This window comes from Heloderma suspectum, chromosome 1 (assembly GCF_057233095.1).
Source record: "Heloderma suspectum isolate Gila_16-S chromosome 1, 16-S_ref, whole genome shotgun sequence".
Classification (NCBI taxonomy): Eukaryota; Metazoa; Chordata; class Lepidosauria; order Squamata; family Helodermatidae; genus Heloderma; species Heloderma suspectum.
The window spans coordinates 119,961,948-119,987,322 of NC_139458.1; the positions used below are offsets into that span (position 1 = coordinate 119,961,948).

Here is a 25,375-nt window from a genome sequence, read left to right on the forward strand (position 1 = left end):
GAGAATTATCAACAACCTCAGATACGCAGACGATACCACCCTAATGGCAGAAAGCAAAGAGGATCTAAAGAGCCTCTTGTTGAGGGTGAAAGTGGAGAGTGCAAAGGCTGGTTTGAAACTCAACATTAAAAAAACTAAAATAATGGCATCTGGCCCCATCACTTCCTGGCATATAGAAGGGGAAGAAATGGAAGCAGTGAGATTTTATTTTCTTGGGCTCCAAGATCACCGCAGACGCTGACTGTAGCCACGAAATTAAAAGACGCTTGCTCCTTGGGAGGAAACCTAGACAGCATAGTAAGAAGCAGAGACATCACCTTGCCGACAAAGGTTCGTATAATCAAAGCTATGGTTTTTCCAGTAGCAATGTATGGCTGTGGGAGCTGGACTATAAGGAAGGCTGAGCGCCGAAGAATTGATGCTTTCGAACTGTGGTGCTGGAGAAGACTCTTACGAGTGCCCTGGACTGCAAGGAGGTCAAATCAGTCCATCCTAAAGGAAATCAACCCTGAGTGCTCCTTGGAAGGACAGATCCTGAAGCTGAAGCTCCAATATTTTGGCCACCTAATGCGAAAACTCCTGGAAAAGACCCTGATGCTGGAAAAGACTGAAGGCAAAAGGAGAAGGGGACGGCAGAGGATAAGATGGCTAGATAGCATCACGGATGCAATGAATATGAACTTGAGCACGTTCCGGGAGAGAGCGCAGGACAGGAAGGCCTGGCGTGCTATGGTCCATGGGGTCACGAAGAGTCGGACACGACTGAACGACTGAACAACAACAACAGTGCCAAGGATTCCTGGTCAGTGGCCATTCTGGCAGGGGATGATGGGAGCTGAAGTCCACGACATTTGGTGAGCACTAAGTTGTGGAAGACTGCACTAGGCTACCCAACCCCAAAAATAAAATCTCGCAGGCTTCCCTTACTCGAGCCTTCCCCGACCGGGTGTCCTCCAGATGTGTTGAACCGCAACTACCATCGTTCCCAGCCAGTGCTGGGAACGATGGGAGTTGCAGTCCAACACATTTGGAAGCGCCCGCTTGGGGAAAGCTGCCCTAGTCAGTAAAGAACCAGTCAGGGGAGGCTCCGGAAAAACCTTCCAGGCTTCTCCCATTGGTTACTCGGCAGCCCTCACCGCCCCCTCCATGTTTCCCTCGCCAGCGCTGCGCGTCAGTGAGGTAAAATAAAACTAGCACCGCCTACCCTCGCTAGCGCCACGTACCTTCACCAGCGCAACGCACCTTCATCCCCCTTTCGCTGCTCGCTCAACTGAACTTAGCTGCCTCGCAGTTGTCCAATCGCAGCCCTACGCGATGCCCAGAAGGAGAAGAGGCCCCGCCAATCCCTATGCCCCAAGAGGTGGCACCTATTACTATGGGAACGGGAAGTAGGTTTTTGCTAGAGACCAGCTTCAGGGGGGTGTAGCTGCTAGGAGAGAGAGAGAGAGAGAGAGAGGAATAAAGGAAGGAAGGAAGGGAGAAAGAAAGAAAGAACGGAAGGCAGGCAGGCAGGCGGGACAAGAACGAACCACACCGCCAGGAGGCTGGTCACTGTGCTGCTATTGCTGAGGGCTCTGAAGGCTGCCTCTGTCCTAACACAACAGCTGGAAAAGCCTCATCAGCTGAAAGCAAAGACGCTCAGGATTACTCCGTGCCCATCTCCATAGCTATGAACCATTGCGAAGTAAAGGTAAGGTATTCCCTAAACCCAGACCGGTAGGGCTGTGTTCTGGGATGGATCATGCACACTCATCTCTGTTCTTAGAGCGCTGAGCGGTGGGCACACACAGCTGGGTGATCAGGTGTCGTCCCCCCCCCCCCAAATTTCCTCTTTGCCCCACAGGTTATTCTAGCAGCATCTTTTACCCAGGGGCAGAAGATGAAGTGGTGGCCGATTGTTTTACTCGTTTTTAAGCTAAGGGGCTGTCAAGATGGGTGGTGTGACCCCGCGATGAGCGTGGCTCCTCTTGGCATTGTTGTGCTTGTCCCTTGGGAGCTGTGATTACCAAGGTAGGAGAAGTATTGTATTGGTTAAGTTGATGGGGCAGAGCTGGTCCAACAGATGCGCATCTGGGATACTTACTCATGTTAGCATATGTACACAAAGTTCCCATTTGAGTGGCAGAATGAATGCCAGTGAATAAACTTCCTTGTGATGACATCAGTTCACCCAGGGAGAAAGAAATCAGCCCCAAAAAGCAGCAGTATAATATATGACTTCTACGTAACTCATAAGCAGGAGTGCACAGGTGGGTTAGACAAAAGCATTATGTGTCAAAGTTTCCTTCAAATATAAAATACAGCAAAAATTTGGCAGAGCAAATACTTTCTTGTTAAGATGCTAAAGTATTTGAAGCAACAGTCAGGTGCTTATTGTGTTACTTGTTGATATGGGCATACAGGAGCAAAAATATAGGAGTAGGCTCCCTGATTATTGTATGTTTAAGCAGGACTGTGTAAATTTCAGCACCTGGCCTTTCACATTCTTATGCAAAGTATTGCTAATGTGTCATCCCTGTCAAAGCTAATGGGTTTGTGGGAATTGTGGGAGTACTATGTGGGCAAGGAGAACTAGTTCTCTCGCATAGGTGTGTGGGATGTCCACCTTTAAGTGGTAAAATGTTGCTATTCTGTTTTATTGTGCTATCAGAGCAAGTTAGTTCTGTAAAAATCCTGTGAGACAATATGGTTCTAACACAATGAACCAAAACAACGAGCTGTTGCTGATTATCATAGTCTCGTTATTTGTAAAGAGCGGTGGGAGGAAGCAAGCCTTCTTTTTCATTCATAAAAAAAAAACTTGACTGAACTAGTTTGAAAGCAGCTCAAGGCTATCATATTTTCAGATAAGATGCACATCATAACACTACCTGTGCTCAATACTGTTTTCTCTGAAAATTAAAAGGGGATTTGAGTGATAGTGAATTTTGTATTATGATAAACATATTAGCAAACTTACCTGCTTTGTTCAATTAATATGAAATTTGTTTGTAAATAAAGAACAGACTTGAGTACACTATTGTTGATTTAGACTGAAATGGGCCATCACTAAATTTAGCAGGTTGGATGATTTCATATGTGTGGGAATCTTTTTTCCATTTTTAGTTGGCCAGTTACTCTATAAAGTTCCATTGGTATAGCTAATAATGGAATTTTTAATTGCATTCTGCAAAAAATAAGGGCAAATACATGTATTTAAAGATGTTTCTGTTCCATTGTGTTGCCTTGCAGAAAGCTTGTAAAGAAGCAAATAGCCACACTGAAGGTGCAGCAAAATTTGGTTAGTTCCCTTGCTTAGAGAATCTGTTTAACATGATGTTTTCCTCCATATCAATTGGATGTAGAAGGAAATTTTCTCTGCAACTCTGCAGTCTTACGTATTAGTGTCTTGTTATTTCCACAGCGACCTATTATTCCAAGCATTTAACCACTATGACACGAACTCAGTAAGCGTATGGAGAAATGTAATCTTCTTTTAGTTGTATATAACTCCCGAGTGCAATCCTAAACATACTTACTAGTGAGTAAGTCTTATTGAACAAGTCAATATGCACAGGATGGCACTACGTGTCATTTGTGAGGTATGTATCTCTCTGATTAATACAGAGTGTAATTTAGGAGCTTTAAATTTTAAGCATTAGGCTACCCAGAGGAAATAAGTAATGGGCTGGTGAATGGTATGAAATGGTATAAAACAAATTGTTAGGGCACCCTTGCTTTGGCACTGGAAATATATCATTCAGAAACTAAATGAGAAAATAACAATACAAACAATGCTTCACAATTTAATGTATGTCTGAACAACAACAAAGTCCACATTTGGATAGTTTGTCCCTCCTGCATGAAACCAGGTGTAAGAGTTTGTGATGTTGGCTGAAAATTGTTGTTCAAAAGTGCACCTGAGGAAAAATTCAGTTCAAAATGGGCTTAATAAAAACTCTTTTCCCTGGAGGTTTCCTCCTTTCTTTTCCCTCTGATTAGTGCCTTTTTGCTTGTCTTTCCCTCTGGCGTGCCTATTAGTCTTATTTGTAGAAATACATTAAAATGATATTTAAACATATGTTAGTAGAAAAGCTCAAAGGTAGCTGTTTTGGAGAAGGAAAAAATGATATTCATTTTTCTTCTGAGAAATTTATGAAATATATTTATTCCCTGAGAGAATACATAATGTCCCTCTTCTTTCAAATTCCTTTTCACACCTTTCTAGGTTGGCCTTTCGTTTATCCCCTTAATCCTCATGCCATTAATCCTCATTCCCAAATGTGATTAGTTTTAAGTATGTGTAACCTCATTTGCTTATATTCATCCCTCTGTATCCTTGTCTATCCTTCTGTGGTCTTTCCCATTTTCTGTTTTAGATTGCAGTTTCCTTGGGTGCAGAGCCCTTTCTATTTTTGTCTATAAGATACTGCATACAATTAGGGCACAATACTATGCATGCTTAGATGGAAAAAAAGCCCTACAGCTCCCAACATGCCGCAGCCAGCCATGCTAGCTGGGGCACGCTGGGAGTTGTAGGGCTTTTTTTACATCTAAACATGCATAGGATTGCACCCTTAATGGTGCTGTATAAACAAATAACTATTATATGTGGCTAGATCAAGCATGGTACGGCGGATAGTGTGTCAAACTGAGGAGACCTGGGTTTAAATTCTCCCTTGCCATGAAACTCGTTGAGTGACACTGGGCCAGTCACCAGTGTTTTTCTTTAATTATTATTTTAAAAGATTTATAGTCCCCTTTCAGTGTAAAACTTCCAAGATAAGTTAGGCTGACTATAAAATGGGGACAGCAGAAGTGTCATATTTGCTGTCTTGAGCTTGTTGGAGAACGGGCCAGATAAACATGCATTAAATAAATAAAATAAGAATACTCCTAAGCAGCTTTGGCCATATTAGCTGGGTTGATGGGAGTTCTGATCCAGCACATATGGAGGGCACCAGGTTAGGGAAGGCTAAGGTTGCTCTTAAGTTTTAATTGTGGTAGGGAATAGTGATGTTAACGTTCTGTTAAGTTTGAGGTAACTTAGACTACAACCACCAACCACATTTTGACCGTTTAATGTCAAAATAGTAAGTAATGGCTTTAGCAAGCCTTTCTTGCGACTTTCTGAGACTTGCAATATGTTCTTGTTGGGAAATAATTAATGGTCCTAAACAAGCCTAAGGTGAAATATTTTGCAAATGTCCAAATATCTGAAATCCAAGAAGCAATGTTTCTAAACTCATACTGAAAATTAGGTTCAGGCTAAACATAGGGAGAATGTTCTAGCTCTTTCAGTAATTCAGCAATGGAATATGATTCCTAGAAGGGTTGTGGAATCTTCCTTTTTTGTAAGTTTTAAAGAAGATTGGGCAGTCAGGTGTTAGGGATACTTTAGAAATAGGATATGCTGTCATGGGACAGGACGTTGGATTAGAAGATCCATTGAATCCCTCCACAGAATCAATTCTGTGAATCTTTAGCAACAGCCAGTGGCAAGATGTGCAAGAAAAGATAGGGGGAAATAATGTGGTAGGAGTTGACAATCTACTAAAATGTCCATAATTTATTAAATAAAACAAGAAAAAAAGGATTTATGTCTTTAGTGGTGTGTTTAAATATGATTTTGTCCTTTACTGCTTTATAACATTAAAAATGTAGTCCCTATTTTGTTGATGCCGAAGAAGCTGAGGTTGATCGGTTCTATGAAGACCTCCAACACCTTCTAGAACTAACACCAAAAAAAGATGTCCTCTTCATCATAGGGGATTGGAATGCTAAAGTAGGAAGTCAAGAAATCACCAGGATAACAGGCAGGCATGGCCTTGGTGTACAGAATGAAGCAGGACAAAAGCTAATAGAGTTTTGCCAAGAGAACATGCTGATCATAGCAAACACTCTTTTCCAACAGCACAAGAGGCGACTCTACACATGGACGTCACCAGATGGTCAATATCGAAATCAGATTGATTATGTCCTTTGCAGTCAAAGATGGAGAAGCTCCATACAGTCAGTAAAAACAAGACCTGGAGCTGACTGTGGCTCAGATCATGAGCTGCTTCTTGCAAAATTTCAGCTGAAATTGAAGAACGTAGGGAAAACCACTAAACCGTTCAGGTATGACCTAAATCATATCCCTGATGAATATACAGTGGAGGTGAGGAATAGATTTCAGGGATTAGACCTGATAGACAGAGTGCCTGAGGAACTATGGACGGAGGTCCGTAACATTGTTCAGGAGGCAGCAACGAAATCCATCCCAAAGAAAAAAAAATGCAAGAAAGCAAAGTGGCTGTCTGATAAGGCTTTACAAGTAGCTCACGAAAGAAGGGAAGCGAAAAGCAAGGGAGAAAGGGGAAGATATACCCAACTGAATGCAGAGTTCCAGAGAATAGCAAGGAGAGACAAGAAGGCCTTCTTAAATGAACAATGCAAGGAAATCGAGGAAAACAACAGAATGGGAAAGACTAGAGATCTCTTCAAGAAAATTGGAGATCTCAAGGGAACGTTTTGTGCAAAGACGGGCATGATAAAGGACAAAGAAGGCAGGGACCTAACAGAAGCAGATGAGATTAAGAAGAGGTGGCAAGAATACACAGAAGAACTATACAGGAAAGATCTGAATGTCCCTGATAGCCATGATAGTGCGGTCACTGAACTTGAGCCGGACATCCTCGAGAGTGAAGTCAAGTGGGCCTTAGGAAGCATTAGTAACAACAAAGCTAGCGGAGATGACAGTATTCCAGCCGAGCTATTTAAAATCCTAAAAGATGATGCTGTTAAAGTGCTGCATTCAATATGCCAACAAATCTGGAACACTCAACAGTGGCCACAAGACTGGAAAAGGTCAGTTTACATTCCAATTCCAAAGAAGGGCAACGCCAAAGAGTGTTCAAACTACCGCACCATTGCACTCATTTCACATGCCAGCAAGGTGATGCTCAAAATCCTACAAGCTAGGCTTCAGCAGTATGTGAACCGAGAACTACCGGAAGTACAAGCTGGGTTTCGAAGCGGCAGAGGAACTAGAGATCAAATCGCCAACATTCGCTGCATCATGGAGAAAGCAAGAGAATTCCAGAAAAACGTCTATTTCTGCTTCATTGACTACGCTAAAGCCTTTGATTGTGTGGATCACAACAAACTGTGGCAAATTCTGAAAGTGATGGGAGTACCAGACCACCTTACCTGTCTCCTGAGAAACCTGTACGAGGGTCAAGAAGCAACAGTAAGAACCAGACATGGAACAACCGAGTGGTTCAAAATTGGGAAAGGAGTACGACAAGGCTGCATATTGTCACCCTGCTTATTTAACTTATATGCAGAGTACATCATGAGAAATACCGGGTTGGATGAGTCAGAGGTCGGAATTAAGATTGCTGGGAGAATTATCAACAACCTCCGATATGCAGACGATACCACCCTAATGGCAGAAAGCGAAGAAGATCTCAAGAGCCTCTTGTTGAGGGTGAAAGAGGAGAGTGCAAAAGCTGGTTTGAAACTCAACATTAAAAAAACTAAGATCATGGCATCTGGCCCCATCACTTCCTGGCATATAGAAGGGGAAGAAATGGAAGCAGTGACAGATTTTGCTTTCTTGGGCTCCAAGATCACCGCAGACGGTGACTGTAGCCATGAAATTAAAAGACGCTTGCTCCTTGGGAGGAAAGCTATGGCCAACCTAGACAGCATAGTAAGAAGCAGAGACATCACCTTGCCGACAAAGGTCCGTCTAATCAAAGCTATGGTTTTCCCAGTAGTAATGTATGGCTGTGAGAGCTGGACTATAAGGAAGGCTGAGCGCCGAAGAATTGATGCTTTCGAACTGTGGTGCTGGAGAAGACTCTTACGAGTGCCCTGGACTGCAAGGAGGTCAAATCAGTCCATCCTAAAGGAAATCAACTCTGAGTGCTCCTTGGAAGGACAGATACTGAAGCTGAAGCTCCAATATTTTGGCCACCTAATGCGAAGAGAAAACTCCCTGGAAAAGACCCTGATGCTGGGAAAGACTGAAGGCAAAAGGAGAAGGGGACGGCAGAGGATGAGATGGCTAGATAGCATCACGGATGCAATGAATATGAACTTGAGCATGCTCCGGGAGAGAGGGGAGGACAGGAAGGCCTGGCGTGCTATGGTCCATGGGGTCACGAAGAGTCGGACACGACTGAACAACAAATTTTGTTGATGGCTTCATAAAGACCCAGCTAGTTTCAACAAATAAAGGCTGGCTATTTTAGAAGAATTAAAACAAGTATGACTGTTTTAAAAAGTTTTTTACACCTCCATCCATATTTACACAAGAAATGTGATTGATACCAGGTATGTACTCTGCTTCTTTAGTAAGGTATGACAGCTTACATAATTTATCCTGGATGATATTGTAAAAATGTTGAAAGATCGAACTAATACTTTTATTAATGAAAAAATGACAATTTAAATTCTAGGCTTACCTTTTAAGATGATATACACTAACATCTCAAATAAAACAAAACAAAAATAGGAGATGGGGTGGTGGTGGTTAGAGACACATAGATTTTTAATAACATGTCATCTCCCCTTCAGTGGCAAGGCATCAAGTGAATTGTATACCCTCCAACTATCCCAGTTCAGCCTGGCCAGAATGATAAGGGGGGTTAGAAGTTCAGGAAAAGGAGGCTGTGCTGGATACTGGTTTCCTATCTTATCTAGTTAGATGGATATAAGGAGAGATATCACATGGGATGAGGGATTAAATTCCTATTTGGTAAATCTGACGGATTCATTTTATTTAGCTGAGCCTTCAAGCCAGGTAGTACAATAAAAAAGGCTCAATGTAGCTTACCCAAATGTTCAAAATCATGAATCAACTTTTCAGCATCAGATGGCACAAGATGTAAGGTGATGTGGAAATTCTCTCTGTGGTGTCATGAATGCACATATGACTGGACCACAGGTATGAAGCCAGTTCACACATTCAGGTGCCAGTTATCAACTGTGGAGGAATCAAGTGCCATGTCAAACCAGCCTTTTCTGTGTAAATTATCTCCTTCAGTGTAATATCAGAAATTTACTGTAGCTCAGTGGTGGCTCACTTGCTTTGCATGCAGAAGGTCCCAGGTTCAATCCTTAGCATCGCCAGGTAGGGCTAGGAAGGAATCCTGCCTGAAACCCTGGAGAGCCGCTGCCATTCCGTGTTGACAATACAGGAGTAGATGGACCAATGTGTCAAGGGCTCCTTGGAGGCCTCTCTCAGTCTAATCTAGTAGCCAAGTCCAGACACAGACAAATGGATTCTTTTCAAAGCTTTATTCCTCTTTTACAACTTAACAACTCTACTGTTAGCAACTAGATATGAGCAGCAGTGTACCTATGCCCTACGTTGGAACAGTTGGTCCCCGTTTGAAAGGGAATTACTGGCAGACCCCTGAACTTAAGGACTAGGGAGAGTCCCTCCCCTTTTCCCTTGGATCGTCTGGGCGCAGCCGTTGTTTGCACGCCAACTGGGCACTACGCCTCCTTTCTGCGCCCTCCATTTGGTGCCACTCCCTGCGTCGGCGTCACGCGTCCATCAAGTCTGCTTCCTGCGCTCTGTCACTCCCAGGACTGCTATCTAAGCTAGGAATGCTGGTGGGAGGAATCTCCGTCAGCTGTTGGCCCTGGGAAAGAGGAGCGTGCTCCTCTCCCAGGAGTGACTCCTCTTCCTCAGAATCAGAACTACTCTGGGATTCTATGGGCTCAGTGTCCACCCTGACACAATGGTCTGACTTCTTATAAGGCAACTTCCTATGATCCTAATATAAGGCAATTAGATAATTTCTGGTTAGACCAGATGCAGTCAGCATGAGATTGCAGGCTAAGTTTAGCTTGCCAAAGGCCTTTTTCCAGGCAGATGCAGCCCCCTGCCATTCAGAACATAAAAAGAGCTCTGTGGATCAGACCAAAGATTCATCTAGTCCAGTGGCCAGTCAATCGCTGCTTGGAAACCCCTAGGCAGGGTTTGAAGGCAATTGCTCTCTCACTGTTGAACTCCAGCAACTGGCATTAGTGGGCAGTAGCCTCTGAAGAATATCTACTGCCGTCATGACTAATGGCCATTGATAGGTCTATCCCCCATGATAGATGTATCCCTTTTTAAAGTGGTTATCACCACATCCTGTCTGTCTGTTTTTCCCTTTGCTATTCATTCACTATTACGTTGATGTGATATAAGTAAATAATGCAGATTTAAATTGCTGGTCTATACAATGTTGTATATTGTGATAATCCTGCTTAGATCAATGGTGGTTCTTGTTTTTCTCTAATGCTGAACCTGAGATGGCCAGATGCAAAGGAGGTCAGGGCTGCTGTACCTTTAGTAGTTGCATAGGAGATGGACTTTTTGGCAGGCATAGCTTGGCAGGCAGGGGTGAGAAAAGCTGCACCTGCAGTATTAAAGGTATAAAGGTGGAGCTTTTCTCACTGCCACCTGCCAAGCTATGCCTGCCAAAAATTCCATCTCCTATGCAGCTATTAAAGGAACAGCAACCCTGCTGCTCTTTTGCATCTGGACATCCTAGCCATTTCCTCAAGAAGGACCACAGATGGTTACATGCTTGGATATTTCACTTAAACAAAAATGCGCTGTGCGATGTCACTGAGTGTGGCAGAGGAAATCTTATCAGGTACATTTAATTAATGTAGCATTGCTGTTCAATATTTACCTGCGAAAGGGTGAGTGAATGCTATCCTAAACATTTTGAATCCTGACATTTCCCCCATTTAGCTTTAGAAATGAGGCTGCAGTCCTAAGCACACTTCACATTCTGGGGAGTAAGTCCATCAGTGGGACTTACTTCTGAGTAAACATGCCTAAGATTGCTTTGTGAGCCATACAACTGTGTTTATCACATGGTGACTGCAAATATCAAGTGATGACTTGGTTGACCTACATATAATACGCTGAGATTTCTTATGAATGCAGTACTCATCAGTGAAGACTTTAAGTGCTGAAATACTTAAACTGATTGTGTACTCTCAGTGTTGACATATCAAGGAAGTCTGTGTAGGCCCCAGGATAATAATTGGTCATGTTGTTTGCAAGTAATTGGCCTTATTTTATTTTATTTTAAAATTATTTTCTGGACCATCTTAGTCTGAGCTTTGGTAAGGAAACTGTTTTGTTCACCCTGATAAATGCTCGGTGATGGGAAAGGGACATGAGCAGTGTGATACTGCTCATTCTCCTGGACCTCATGGCAGCCTTCAGTATCATCAGCCATGATGACCTTCTGGATAGCCTTTCTGGGTTGGGAATTGGAGGCACTGTGCTTCATTGAGACTATTTCTGTTTGGTGGGTTGGTTCTGGAAGGTGGTGCTGGGCTACTTCTGTTTAGCTCTGTGGCATTTATGCTACAGATCCTTCAAAGTTCCATCTTGTCTCCCATGCTTTTAAAAACGGATGTGCTGAACCGATACCTAGGATTAGTAACAGGGCCAATAAACTGAAGCTCAAACTAGATTATTTATTTATTTATTTCATTTCTACACCGCCCAGTAGCTGAAGCTCTCTGATAAGATGGAGGTACTGTTGGTAGATGGTACATCTAACCATGTAGGTTCAATTCCACCTGTTCTGGATGGGGTTGCACTCCCCATAAATGATCAGGTGTACAGTCCAAGGGTGTGTTTCTAGAGCCAGTTTTGTCACTGGAGGCCTTAGTGATGTTAGTGGCTAGGAATGCCTTTTACCAGTTGAGGCTGGTGTGCCAGCTTCAGCCCCTTCTGGGTTATAGACAGCCACAGTTTCCACGCCCTGCTAACCTCTAAATTGGATTTCTGCAATGTATTGTATGTGGGCCTGCCTTTGAAGGCGACTGGGAACATTTTTGAATTTTGGTATTATTTATTATGTTTACTTCTGTTGTGTATTTTTATTTTTTTGAGGTACCCAGTGAATATGTTGAAGGATGGCAAATTATAAATAAAAACAATATTTTAACAGTGAAGTGGAATTAGAGTTGGCTATCATAATGTTTTAATTTTTTTTCATGGTGATTAGCTTTTAAACTTGAACAGGTGCAGTTGACTTATACCTGACCTTTAAACTATCTATCATGGTACTGTTTACTCTTACTGGCAGTTGCATCCTACGGTCTGTTCCCCAGACCTAGTACACTTTAACTGGAGATGCATCAGAGCTTCCTATCCTCATATCAGTTGGCTGCCCCAAAGCTCACCAAACTGGCCTGTACAGTCTTCTGCCAGGACCCAGACAAAAGGCAAAATGGCTGTCCCTTATTATGTTGATTACTGTACCTAACTGCTGAAACATATGAGGGAGCAAGTTAACTTAGTCCTATATAGCTGAGGAGGGTGTTCCTGATTTACTAGTGTTTTTTAGAATAATTGAGGGGCTGTGTGGATTCCTAGACATCCTGCAGGGTATTACAAATACACATACTTCTGGGTCATGGCTAATAGTTCTTATGTTGAAAGGGGGAAAACTTAAAAGGGTACATTTTCTTCTTTTGCTTACTGTCATCACTGAATCTTGCATCAGGTGGACTCATTACTCTTGTTATGTACTGCATATCAGAGCTGTGACTCACATTAATCCTTGTCTGAGTTCAAAGTGTGACTCATTCAATAGCTTTTGAACATGGAGTGCTGGCACATACAATCTTAGGGCATGCTACTTTTGCATCCGGTGACATGCTCACCATGCTACTATAGGTTGTTATTCCAGAAAGTGAACCCCTAATAATTTCTGTGTGCTTAATTTTCAAGATTGTTTAATGTACTTTTACAATTTTGCTTATAAAACATTCATCTCTGCAAAGGTCACAGCCACAGACTTTGCTGCATATTCATTCACTAGCAAACAGACCCAGCTTCGCACGGGTTGGAATTGCCCTTAGTTTGATATAGTGAAGCCTTCCAGCAATGTTACTCAGCTGTTAGAGTTGAACACAGTGCTGCCCTGTCTGAGTGAAGCCATGGCCACTGGCACCTCTAGGCCCAGCCTCTGCCATGGTGTATTCCATAGCCTCCCGAAGGAGGAATGTGCCCACTCCATTCCCCTGAGGAGTGGCTGCCACATAGTAGCGGGGAGGTGGCAGTCCTGTAATTCTGTCCCTTGGGACTACTCACCACTGACTCAAAACTCTATCAACTGCAAATATATGTGCTGGTTAGGGAAGTCTGCCACCTAGTGACTGAAGATGGTACAGCAGGTTTGAAACATACGGAAACATTTAAATTAATTAAAATTAATGTATTTTAAAAACCAAACAATCCTGAGGTGCACACCCCTACGATTGGTTCCCTTAGTATGGATGCGAAGCTTCAAGTGTCTAGATTTCATGGTCTTGGCACCATGATGCTGACAGACACTCATCCTCTTTTGTTATCATAGATACAGGTGGAACACCATTAATTCCTGCCAGTTTGCAATGGTTCAGTCTTAACAATCAGACTGGAATTTGTTCAAGTCGGAATATGCTTTCAAGACATTTGTATCTCTGTTTATCTCCATTGTCTGAAACAAGCTCCAGCACTTTGTATTTGGTGAAGATGAGAGTGAAGAAGATTTAGTAACACTGTAGCCTGGGGTGCTTCCATATAAGGCATTTATAGCATCGTCGCCCTGCTGAAAGGTCCAGCTTAATCCCCAATTGGAAAAGGTATTATGAACTCTTAGTAGTTCGTTGATTGCTACAATGAGTTTCAACGTACAAAGTTTACTTCTCTTTTAGAAAAATAATTCTTTTGAAAGTTTGTAATAGTTAAAAAATATGATTAGGAAGGAACCCTATTTTTTCTCTAATGTACTTTAATGGATAAATTGGTCTATGCTCCAGAGTTCTAGGATGCAGAGGAAGATACAGCTCCTGTACACAATTTTGTTGACCAAGGAGTTTCAGCAAGGACAGCTTTTCTCACCCCTGCATGACAAACTGTTCCTGTCAAAATCCCCTCTTCTGCATAGTCGACCTTTGCATCTGGTTATGCCTGGAGGCATAAATTCAACTCTAGCTAAATCATGGTTTCGTTAAGATCTTTACCTAGCCATTTTTGGGAGCAGTGGGTAAGAGTTCCGAATTCTCTGACCTGAATCTGAGTCTGCTGTCCCATAATATTGTCCCGGGTACTTTTTCTCTGATTCTATAGATGCTGAGCACTGCCAAAAATTGTTAATGTAGCAATGATAGCAGCAGAAGGGAACAGTGGCAGGGATAGCGATGGAAGCAGGAGGGAAGAATAATACAACAGGGTAGGTAGTGATCTCCTTGACAATAGCCAACTTCCTGATTACCTGTGCTACTGAACATTTGAGTGCCAACTGACTGCCAGGTGTCATGCAGAATTTAGAATGACACAGCTGCTATCTAGATAGCAAGTGTGAAGAAGTGCATTTAGGGATTCTTACTTAGTTCAGTGGATTCTTCCATATGAATATGTCTAAGTTTGAGATTATTATCTCACAGACTAAATTTACTTCCTATTGTTGTTGTTCAGTCGTTCGGTCATGTCCGACTCTTCGTGACCCCATGGACCATAGCACGCCAGGCCTTCCTGTCCTGCGCTCTCTCCTGGAGCGTGCTCAAGTCCATATTTAGCCTTGTGATACGTTCCATGGGGTTTTCTTAGCAAGAATACTGGAGTGGGTTGCCATTTCCTTCTCCAGTGGACCACATTTTGTCAGAACTCTCTGCCATGACCTGTCTGTCTTGGGTGGCCCTGCACGGCATAGCTTATGGCTTCACTGAGTTACGCAAGCCCCTTCGCCACAACAAGGCAGTGATCCATGAAGGGGTTACTTCCTATAAGTAAGAATAATTATTTATTTAAATTTGCCTATCTCCCAGGATTGTTATTGGAATGAAGGGCATGATGTTTAGACGAGATTTGATTTCTTAACCCATAATGATACAATCTTACGGTGTCCTTTTCCCTCAGTAGAGAGTGATCTCAGTGCAGAAATTTAATTTCAGGGCTAGTTCTCAAGTTAACACTGAGCCAGGGGACAGATAGTGTGCTGTTGGGCCTCAGTTGTGGTCTGCTCCAATTACTGAGTGCCGAGACTCAGGGAAGCTGGGTTTTGGCCCAAGGGCTAGAGGCAGGTGCATAGCCAGAGTTGGGCCAGAGGTCAGTTTCTGGGTAAGGCAGGTGAGGTTCTGAGGGGCCAGAGGCAGGAGTTTAGTCAGGGTAGGGCAAGGCAAGGCATGGCACCAGAAGTCTTCACTTAATGTGTCGCTCAGACTGAGGAGCTGGTTCTGAGGCAAATGCTTTATAGAGCCTGGTGGATCCCAACTGGCCTGTGGGGTCATCTGACAGTGTTCAGGCTGGCTGGTATTGGAACCTAGATGGTGCCTTTGATCCACAGAGCTTTGCCTGTCAGGCTTGCTGATGTAGTGCAGGAAGTAAGGTGCTGGAGCTTGGTTGCTGGATTCACTTGTTCAATGCCTTAATCCTACCTTGACACTGATGCCTTACACCTGATTTCTTTTGGGTTATTAATATTTCTGATGAGAAGGCATTAAAATGTACATGCAACGAGCCAGTGCTTTCACTCATCTGCTACATAAGATCAGGGTAGGCCACAGCTTGAGGAAAGCTGTCATGTCAGTGAGAGCTAAAAATCAGTGTATCCCACTGAGTTGGTTTGGGTAAAAATATAGCACAGCCAAAGTTAACCTGACCTGTCATAAAGCTTCCCAGGGCAGATAACATTGGAAACATCACTCAGTTGTGGCGCTAGGCGCTAGAAACATGAGCTCTGGCAGCAAAGTCAGCTCCAGCCAGATGCTTGACCCCAAGATCTTCTTTATACCTTTGTTTAATACTGACTGTACTGTCAAGGCAATATTACAAAACATACTGTTATATTGGTATCACAAATATTTCTTTCATTGGAAAGGTTTTAGGGCTTTATTATAATAACACAACAAGCTGTGATGTATGAATAAAATTATTTAGAATAAGCAATTAGATCCTTAACAATTAAGGTCTACAAACTTCAGCAGTTTGTATGTGGTACAAAATTATGCCAGCACAGAGTGTTATCTGTCCATCTGAGACAGAGACCAGATATGTTTTCTCTCTGCTGCTGATTGTTCATCTATGCCCTTCCTAGGTTAGAAAGTTCTAACACCTGATTTGCTTCTCCCCTGGGACTATTTAGGGAGTAAATTGTTACAGTAGGGTCAGGGGTAGACAGATCCATAGTCTGGTTAAGCCAACATGCTTGGATTTAATAGATCTCTTCCAACTGAAGTCTGGGCTAGCTAGTGCAGCTTAACCTGGCATGCTTCTGCACTACCACACCCCCAACTGTGTTAGGACTACCTTTTTTGAGGACTGACCTATAAACCAGCTTTGGCTTCAGTCTTTCGGTTTAAAAGCATTGTAGATCAGACTTCTAATGGGCATGCAGGATCTAACCTTTCTTTTTAACATTACTCCCTTTGCTGGAACATAGCTAATTCCATATAAACAGCACTTAGGAACATTGATTTTTGGCACCCAGTTGCTTCCTAGCATTCTCATTCCATTCTGTCCTTTTTCATTCCACCCTTTAAAACAAGCTAATGCTGGGCTTTAGCACTTGAGATCATATTGGAAATAATTAACATAAACCAAAAGAGTGCAGCTATTGGTGTGTGTGTGTGTATACACCCCCCACACACACACACACACGCACACGCACAGTTGGGTTCTGATCAGCCATCAACTGTCTGGATGTCTTGGGCAAAACACTGTTGTCTTTCAGCACTAGTTCCCCATTTTTAAAAGGAATTATACAATATTGTTGTGAAACTGAATAGAAAAAGTGCTTTGAAAATAATTCATAATATGATGGTGGATCTCATGGCCAATCATATTTTTTTTTATTTATTACATTTCTATACTGCCCAGTGGCTGAAGCTCCCTGGGCAATTCACAATAACTAAAACCATAAAATAAAAGACAATAAAATACAGTATCAAAGTTTTAAAGTTTAAAACTACAGTATAAAAATAAAAGTAACAACCAAATAGAAGCTAGCAGCAGTGCAAAGGTTTTAAATACAATATCATATATAAAACAAAATCAAAAACTAAAATGCCTGGGAAAATAAAAAAGGTCTTCACCTGGCACCAGAAGGAACACAGTGCAGGCACTAGGTGAACCTCTCTGGGAAGCTCCACAACCAGGGTGCCACAGCAGAAAAGGCCCTCTTCTTAATAGCCACCCACCTCACTTCCTTTGGTGGGGCTCCTAGGGAAGGACTGCTGAAGCTGATCTTAGGTTCTGGGCAGGTATATACGGGAAGAGACAAACCTTCATAATGACTTCATGTGTTCACATCTGGAATTATTAGTCAGAAATATATAAACTTGTGGTCAGAGTTAGTATTAGTCTTAAGTTGTATGCGTGCTACTCAGTAAAGCCAATTCCTCATTTTTGACCTACTTCAGATGATGCAATTTTAATTCATGGGAGTTCGACAGTCAGTCCTATCATGCCAGAAGGGATTATACTTCAACTGCTTCTAAACTGACACAGGCATGCTTCTGGGATTCCAAGTCCTTCTAATACTATTACTTTTGTCATAGGAGCAACTTGTGAGTACTGTGGATGAAAAGTGTGAAGTTGGAAAAGTGCTTAGAGAGATATTCTGTTTCATTTCAGATAAGATGGAAAACAGTTTTATTACAACATTGCATTTTGCTGCTGACCTTTCTTCTAATTACACTGGAAGCAGTGCCTATAGACATAGACAAGACAAAGGTACAAGAGAAAGAACATGTAGAGAGTGAAAAAGTAGATAATCCGGTAAGTCATTAAATTAAATATTATTTTCCTAGTAATTTATTTTTAATCAATATCATAAGATCATATTATCATTAGCTTTGACCTGATAATATTTTAGATCAAAAGTTACAACAATAATATTGTTCAGTGCCATTAGCATCTGTATTCAGGTCCTTTTTCAGAAGAACATTAGATCAAGAAAATAAGAAGTATTTAAAAGTTTTTCCTGGATGACAAAATTACTTTTAAATAGTAGCACTTAGATACATTTAATCTAGAGAAAGGAGGACTACGGAAAGAGTACATTCTTAAATGTTTAATACAATATGAAAAAGGAGGAAGTTGCTCCCCTTATCCATGGAAGATGGGACAGAAAGTACTGATAATAACTGATTAGTTGATGATACTTAAATACAAGTGCTTAGCTCATTCTGGGAGCTGGGCAAGCTATGATCTCTTCTTAATCCCAAGCAACTAGAGCTTCTCCTAATTATTGGTTTCAGTGGGATGAAGGTTGGCTGATCACTCTTAGCTGATTTCTACTCCTGAAGTTATCACAGGGGTATTGACTTGGTCTCAGGAGAAGTGTATGGCTTGCGGCATGTTTTCTGAGAGCTTAGGCCAGTCTTCTGGATCACCCACCAGCAAATGGGAGAGGTTTTACCCTATCCTCCATACTATTTTCCTAATTTAAGTTACCCCGCTCCAGAACTGCTATTTCTCCATGGGGGAAACCATACAGTTACATGTATTATGCAGGGAAAAGGGGTTAACACTCTCCCCCAACACCAGCCCCCCCCCAGTCCTATTTGAGCCCCCACAATTACTTTTTAACTTTTAAGAAAAACTCTGGAAGATTTGGTCTCAGCACCTCATTTAGTTTGGCACCTAAAATTAGCTGGTTTCTCAAAGTGGAAAAACAGAGAAAGGGAAACTATAGGGAAAACATCACATATACCTTACCTTATAACCTCTATTGTATTTCTCTTGTATGCTGCAGAGTCTTCTCTTTAGAAATGGCTTTTCAGAAGAGGCCAGTTAAATCCCAAAAAAGGCTGTTCAGATAGAAATGCCCCCCCCCCCCCCCGGATGTGTGTATTTATGGCTGATTCTTCGAATGTAAAAATGTTTGATCTTCAGCACTGAATAAAAAAGTATAGACACTCATTGTTAGGACTTAGAATCTTAGGTGTGCTAATGATCACATCATACTCAAACGTCTTTATGGAAAAATGAAACACTTCTGTCCTCTGGTCCTTTACTAAACTGATATTTATTTTTCTGAAGGATACTGGGCTTTATTATGATGCTTACCTCAGGCAAGTGATAGATGTTCTGGAGACAGACAAACATTTCAGAGAGAAGCTCCAGACGGCAGACATAGAGGAAATAAAGGTATGTACAAAGGCCAACACATAGATCTTAATAAAGGGAAATTTAAAGATAGTGAAATTTTGATCAGCAAGATGTGGGAGAGCTAAGTACATGCTTAAATCTATCCCATTGAAACTGATGGTATGTTAAGTGCTTAAGCATGCAACTTGTTCAGAAAAAGAAGACGTGGGAGCTCATACAGAAATGGGATCATTGACAAAGAGAAATAATTATTTTGATTCATGGATCAACTCTTGATATTGATACACAATTTATTCATGGAATTCTTACCCTGAAGTCTGTGTTCTGAAATTCAAACCATGCCTAAGAGAACAATCCTGTGCCCCCTAGACAGCATCTGGGGTTACATAGGATTGTGTGGTTCCTGGGATCTGAGGTCGGAAACAGGGTTTCGACCGTGGAAGCCAGAAACTGTGTTTCACCCCTCCCCTCTCTCCCTTGTAGTCAGCGTGGTTCTGGCTATGTCTCCATGCTCAGAAATGGAGACGGGGAAAAAGGGGCATCCCAGGGGTCAGGGAGGGGAGGAATTTGGGGAAGCTGCATTATGCAGCTTCCTATGCTTACCCCAGCCCGCTTCCCTCCTGTTTGGAAGCGCCGTGGCTAGACTGGCGAAATTGTCTGTCTAGCAAAAATGCAGGGTAATCTGAGCACAGAGGCAAAGATCACCTCCGTGCTCCAGCCACCTTGCATTTGATACTCGATAGCCTCTGACTTCGGAAGCTGCTGACTATGTCCATAGGATTGTGCCCTAAATTGCTCTAAATTGCACTGAGACAGATAGTGAATGGCAGTTCATAGTGCCAGCTAGAAGCTGTTATTTTGAATATGGGTCCAGATTTTTGTCAACTAATTTAGCAGAGCTCAGTTCAGAGGTAGAGTGAGCAGTAGACTCTTTAGCACCACTGAGAGAACTACAGAACGATGTGCCTGCTCTATCTAGGTGGCAGGAAATTATACACACATATAAATACACACATGCGTGTGCGGCACAACAGAAGACAATTATAAATTGATCCTGAATTCCATGCTCTCTGCTCTCATTGAAGTTGGTGAAAGTGGAAAGCAATCCGTGCCTTGATTTAGTGCCTAGAATAAGCAACAAGAGGGTTTACAAGAGTAATGGAGGGACTTATAGCCTTTCCTTGTGCTGTGAGTTTTGGAGTTGGATTACTGCCCTTGTATTCAACCTTTCTCTGCCACAAGGGTGAGCAACTTTTTTGGCCTTGAGGACTGCATGCAGTGCTGGGTGGCAGTTTTGGAGCTGCACATGTGCACACACATACCTCTGTGTTTGTGTGTCCCCCGCCCATATATACGCACATGTACACTCCCCCCTCTTGCACACATCTCAGCAGGCTGGGATGGGGAGGTTTAAACCTGAGGTGGAATTGCTCTGGAGTGGGCAAGTTAAAGCTCACCCATCCCCCAGTGATCCCTTCCAAGACTGTTGTGTAGCAGCATGGGAACAGTGATTTCAGCAGCACCAAGACTGCTGAAGGTGAGAGGTTAAAGCCTTTCCCAGTGACCCCAATCAGGATTGCTATCCTGGCTCTGCTCATTGCAGTGCCAGAACAGTGGTCTTTTACCTGCAGGCTGCAGCCCAGCTGATCACCTGGGCTGTAGGGAAGAGGGGCGGCTGGGCTCAGCAGGCTGCATGGCAGGGGACAGAGGGCTGCATGTGGCCCATGGGCCACCCACCAACAACCAACTTGGATCAAATTCAAGTATTAACTAATTTCTTTCTACATCATGTGCTGTGGAAGTGGGCAACTTTTTCCATCCGCTCTGTAGGAGTGGCCCAATATAGGATATGTGCCTAGATGGTTTGATGCCGTTTGATACACTAGGGCTAAGAGACCTTGAAAAGTCACCAGGTCCTGTTAACTGGGGGCTGGTTTCCCCTTCTCACTCCCCAACATGATAAGACAACATGACATCATCATGCTGAGAGGATAATGATGGGGGAAAACCCTGAAGCTAATATTAAACGAGAGCTTTACAGATCAGCACTCACTAGTGTGCATCCTAACGTGGTGAAATCATGGCATACTTTCTTGATGGAGTCTGCTTCCAAGAGTCCCAGTTCAGTATGGATATGGTAGTCTAGTCCACAATGAACACTTGGATGGAATGGCCATTTGTTGCCTATTCTAGCCTTAGTGGCAACTAGTACGGTTGTTTAGAGAGGCAGACTTCTGCATCTTGCAAAACATTTGAGCAAAGGCAGAAGCTTCCATTGGCGATGAAAGCTGTCTGTTCCATTTCTGGCCCTATCTTTGGATGGTGCTTCAGACATCTTTCTGACAGCTCAAATATGTCCCTAGGTTCTGTTGCACAATTGTATATCAACCATTAGTGGATGCTCCTGAAGTACCTCCTCTAGATTTTTATTGGCTGGTCATGCTTCTGCTTTAAGCAATGAAATGGAGCCAGCAGCTCTGTGATTCTGCATTTCTCTTGTACATTCCAGAACTAGCCTTGACCTGGCTGCCCCTTGAAAATGGACCGTGAGAGGTCTATTGTGCAGAGTTCTCTGAGCAAGGCTTCTTCATTCACTTTAGATGGGGGACGCACTGCATCTCTATTTCCACTGCATATTTTATATTTCCTTGACTCTCAAGTGAAAAAAGAAGCCCTTCCATGCATAAGAACTCTCTGTCAACAACACCGTGCTTGTAGAGTTTTGGACTGGAGCCTGTACTAGTTTGTACTAATTTGCTTGTTATATTTGGAGCATGAAGATTTTAGATTCTGAGGATTTTAGACTGTGGATTTTGTTGTGGGTAATAGTTTCTTCCAGTAGTTAATATGTCACTTGTAAAATTGAGAAATACTTCAGCATTTGTGTCCAAATACCCTGAGCACATGGCAGTACAGCACTGATGTAGCTATTTGGAGAAAAGTAATTGTGGCTATCTTTATTAATCATTTGTTTGTTTTTGTTGACAGAGTGGAAAGTTAAGCAAAGAGTTAGACTTAGTCAGCCATCATGTGAGAACAAGGCTGGATGAACTGAAAAGGCAAGAGGTTGCAAGATTAAGGATGTTAATTAAAGCCAAGATAGATTCATTTCAAGGTAAGAACACAACAGAAAAATTAGCCAAGAGTCGACTGGGCAAAAGGTGTGCATCTGATGTAAACAATAATGTTTCAGTTGTCTCCCTTGTTTACATCAACAGCAGAGATTACAATGAGATAAAATGGTGTAAATGTTTCTGTTTTTCTCTTGACCTCATTACACAGTCCTATCCCTTCACATTCTTTTCCTGTTTAGAAATCAGGGAGAACAAGACAGACTAGCTCTGAGGAAACGGCAGACAAAGAATACGTTATCTGGAATTGTGTCAGGTTAAAGAAAAGAGAGAAGCTAATTAGGATTTCCATTTTGATATCCTCCAAGACTTTTTGTGGCTTTTCATTCATTTCTCTGAGTATAGTAAATCTCACTTCATTGAGGACTAGTATCATGCTTGGTTGAAATATAAACAGTAAATTATTGATGAAGTGTAATCATATCTGTCCAAGTTTTTAAAATGTGTACAGTATTTAAATACAAAATATGGCTCAACAGTTCTCATTTATGAGAATACGAGATAAAAATAAAAGAAACATTAATACTATTCCTGAAATATTGGAAAATATTTCTGCCGGGGTTTGGCCTTTTAAAAAATCATGTAGTAGCACCTTTTTCCAAACGTATGTGTAGAAGTTAAATGCTTAACATTTTTTCAAAATGTTTAAAGTACAGATTCAGATGAATTCAGATGAATTCTGTTTAAGTGTAGGTTTCAATTTCTGTTGAAATTGTTAGCTAAAATGTTAACTAAAATATGCACTACCAGATATTTCCTGCCAAGTAGCATGCATAACTATGAGAATATATTTTAAGTGGCAAGCTGAACGTTGTCTTATGGTAAGACTTTATTATACAGATTTCACATTTTTATTGGCTCTATCTTGAAAAAAAATCGAGAACAGCAGTAACAACAAAAAATCAGGAAATCAGTGGACATTATGTCTTATATGATACAATATATTTTGTTCCCATGATTTCCAACCCATGATGGCTGAGAATTATGGCAGTTGCGGTACCAACATATCTAGAGGGCACCAGCTTGGGGAAGACTGCCCTAGATCATCTTGCATCATTCTCTGGGCAGTATCCAATACTGCTGCTGCACTCCTGCTCAATCAGGTGCGCAAGCTGAACCCACCGCTAGCACATCAGGGAGCGAGCGTTTAAAAAATCAACCCTGGAAACAAGTGGTAATGCTGACTAGCCCCATTCTGAAAATAAGCATTTCCGCTTGTTTGGGGTTGATTTTAGAACTGCTTGTTCCCTGGTACCTGCATCTGGAGTGCACCAGTTTGGGAAAGGCTGATCTATGGATTAATGGCCCTGTTCTCTACTGCTCTGTGCAACATTTGAAATGCTTACATTTCAATCAACAGTAAATTATATTTCAGGGGAATGGTAGGTCAGCCCTTTTAAAGATGGTTTACCTTATTTATGGAACAGTTTTTTCCTTCTCTAAAGCAGTTAAGACTAGTTCAGTTACAATTTTTCCCCCTCCTGTCTAGGTTATCTTGGTAATCTGAATAGTTCCACATTTGAAAAAATCACAGTCTTGTATGCCACTGCTAAGCCAACATTAGGAAGGTTTGGGGTGGGTCACAGAAAAAAAAAGCACTTTTGCTTTCCATGTACAACTGATGTTGCCTTGCTGGGGCTTGTTTAATGAAATATTACCACTGTTTAAAACCTTATTTATTTATTTATTTATTTATTTCATTTCTATACCGCCCAATAGCCGAAGCTCTCTGGGCGGTTCACAAAAATTAAAACCAAACAACACACAATAAAACAATTTAAAATATATAGAACATTAAAACCACAATATAACAATACAACCACAATAAAACCTAGCAGCAGTGCAAGAGTTTAAAATACAGATTTAAAACAGCAAAGATAAAAATTTAGAAAGCTAAAATGCTAAAATGCCTGGGAAAATAAAAAGGTCTTCACCTGGTGCCGAAAGGAATACAATGTAGGCGCGAGGTGAACCTCACTAGGGAGCTCATTCCAGAGCCGGGGTGCCACAGCAGAAAAAGCCCTCCTCCTAGTAGCCACCCGCCTCACTTCCTTTGGCAGGGGCTCACGGAGAAGGGCCGCTGATGATGATCTTAAGGTCCGGGCAGGCACATATGGGAGGAGGCGATCCTTCAGGTAACCTGGCCCCAAGCCGTTAAGGGCTTTGAATGTTAACACCAGCACTTTGAATCGGGCCCGGAAATGGACTGGCAGCCAGTGCAGCTGACAAAGTACTGGCGTAATATGAGCTCGCAGGCCAGTCCCTGTTAACAATCTTGCTGCCCTATTTTGGACCAGCTGAAGTTTCCGGACTGTTTTCAAAGGCAGCCCCACGTATAACGCATTGCAGTAATCCAGATGAGAAGTTATCAGAGCATGGATAACTATAGCTAGGCTATCTGTGTCCAGATAAGGGCGTAGTTGGTATACCAGCCGAAGCTGATAAAAAGTGCTCCGTGCCACTGAGCTCACCTGTGCCTCAAGTGACAGTTCTGGATCCAAGAGCACCCCCAAACTACGAACCTGATCCTTTAGCGGGAGTGCAACCCCCTCCAGAACAGGTTGAATATCACCTAGCCGGGCAGACGAACCACCCACTAACAGTACCTCTGTCTTGTCTGGATTGAGTTTCAGTTTATTGGCCCTCATCCAGTCCATTATCATGCCCAGGCACTGATTCAGAACAGCCACTGCCTCACCTGGGTTTGATGAGAAAGAGAAGTAGAGCTGGGTGTCATCCGCATATTGATGGCATCTCAGCCCACACCTCCGGATAACCTCCCCCAGCGGTTTCATGTAGGTGTTAAACAGCATGGGGGATAAAATAGAGCCCTGTGGAACCCCATGGCACAATTGCCATGGCACAGAGCAATAATCCCCCAGCACCACCTTCTGGAATCGGCCATCCAAGTAGGAGCGGAACCACTGTAGTGCAGTGCCTCCAACTCCTAACCCAGACAACCTATCCAGAAGGATACCATGGTCGATGATATCGAAAGCCGCTGAGAGGTCCAGGAGAATCAACAGGGTCGCACTCCCCCTGTCCCTCTCCCGGCAGAGGTCATCCCACAGGGCGACCAAGGCAGTTTCCGTTCCAAAACCAGGCCTGAAGCCCGATTGAAACGGATCTAGATAATCCGTTTCATTCAAGA

General features: G+C 42.5%; 1 protein-coding gene across 2 annotated transcripts in view; it reads left to right on the forward strand.

Annotated features, from left to right (window-relative positions):
* Positions 1–1,422: 1,422 nt before the first annotated feature.
* NUCB2 (nucleobindin 2) overlaps positions 1,423–25,375 on the forward strand; it is a 54,500-nt gene continuing 30,547 nt past the window's right edge. For both annotated transcript variants that reach the window (XR_014791470.1, XM_084855039.1), the window contains exons 1-4: positions 1,423–1,690; positions 17,615–17,758; positions 19,025–19,132; positions 22,082–22,208. Coding sequence is in view for 1 of the 2 variants with exons in the window: in XM_084855039.1 (XP_084711165.1) it covers positions 1,670–1,690; positions 17,615–17,758; positions 19,025–19,132; positions 22,082–22,208 (400 nt within the window). In the remaining variant the exon portion in view is untranslated. The remainder of the gene's footprint in view (positions 1,691–17,614; positions 17,759–19,024; positions 19,133–22,081; positions 22,209–25,375) is intronic.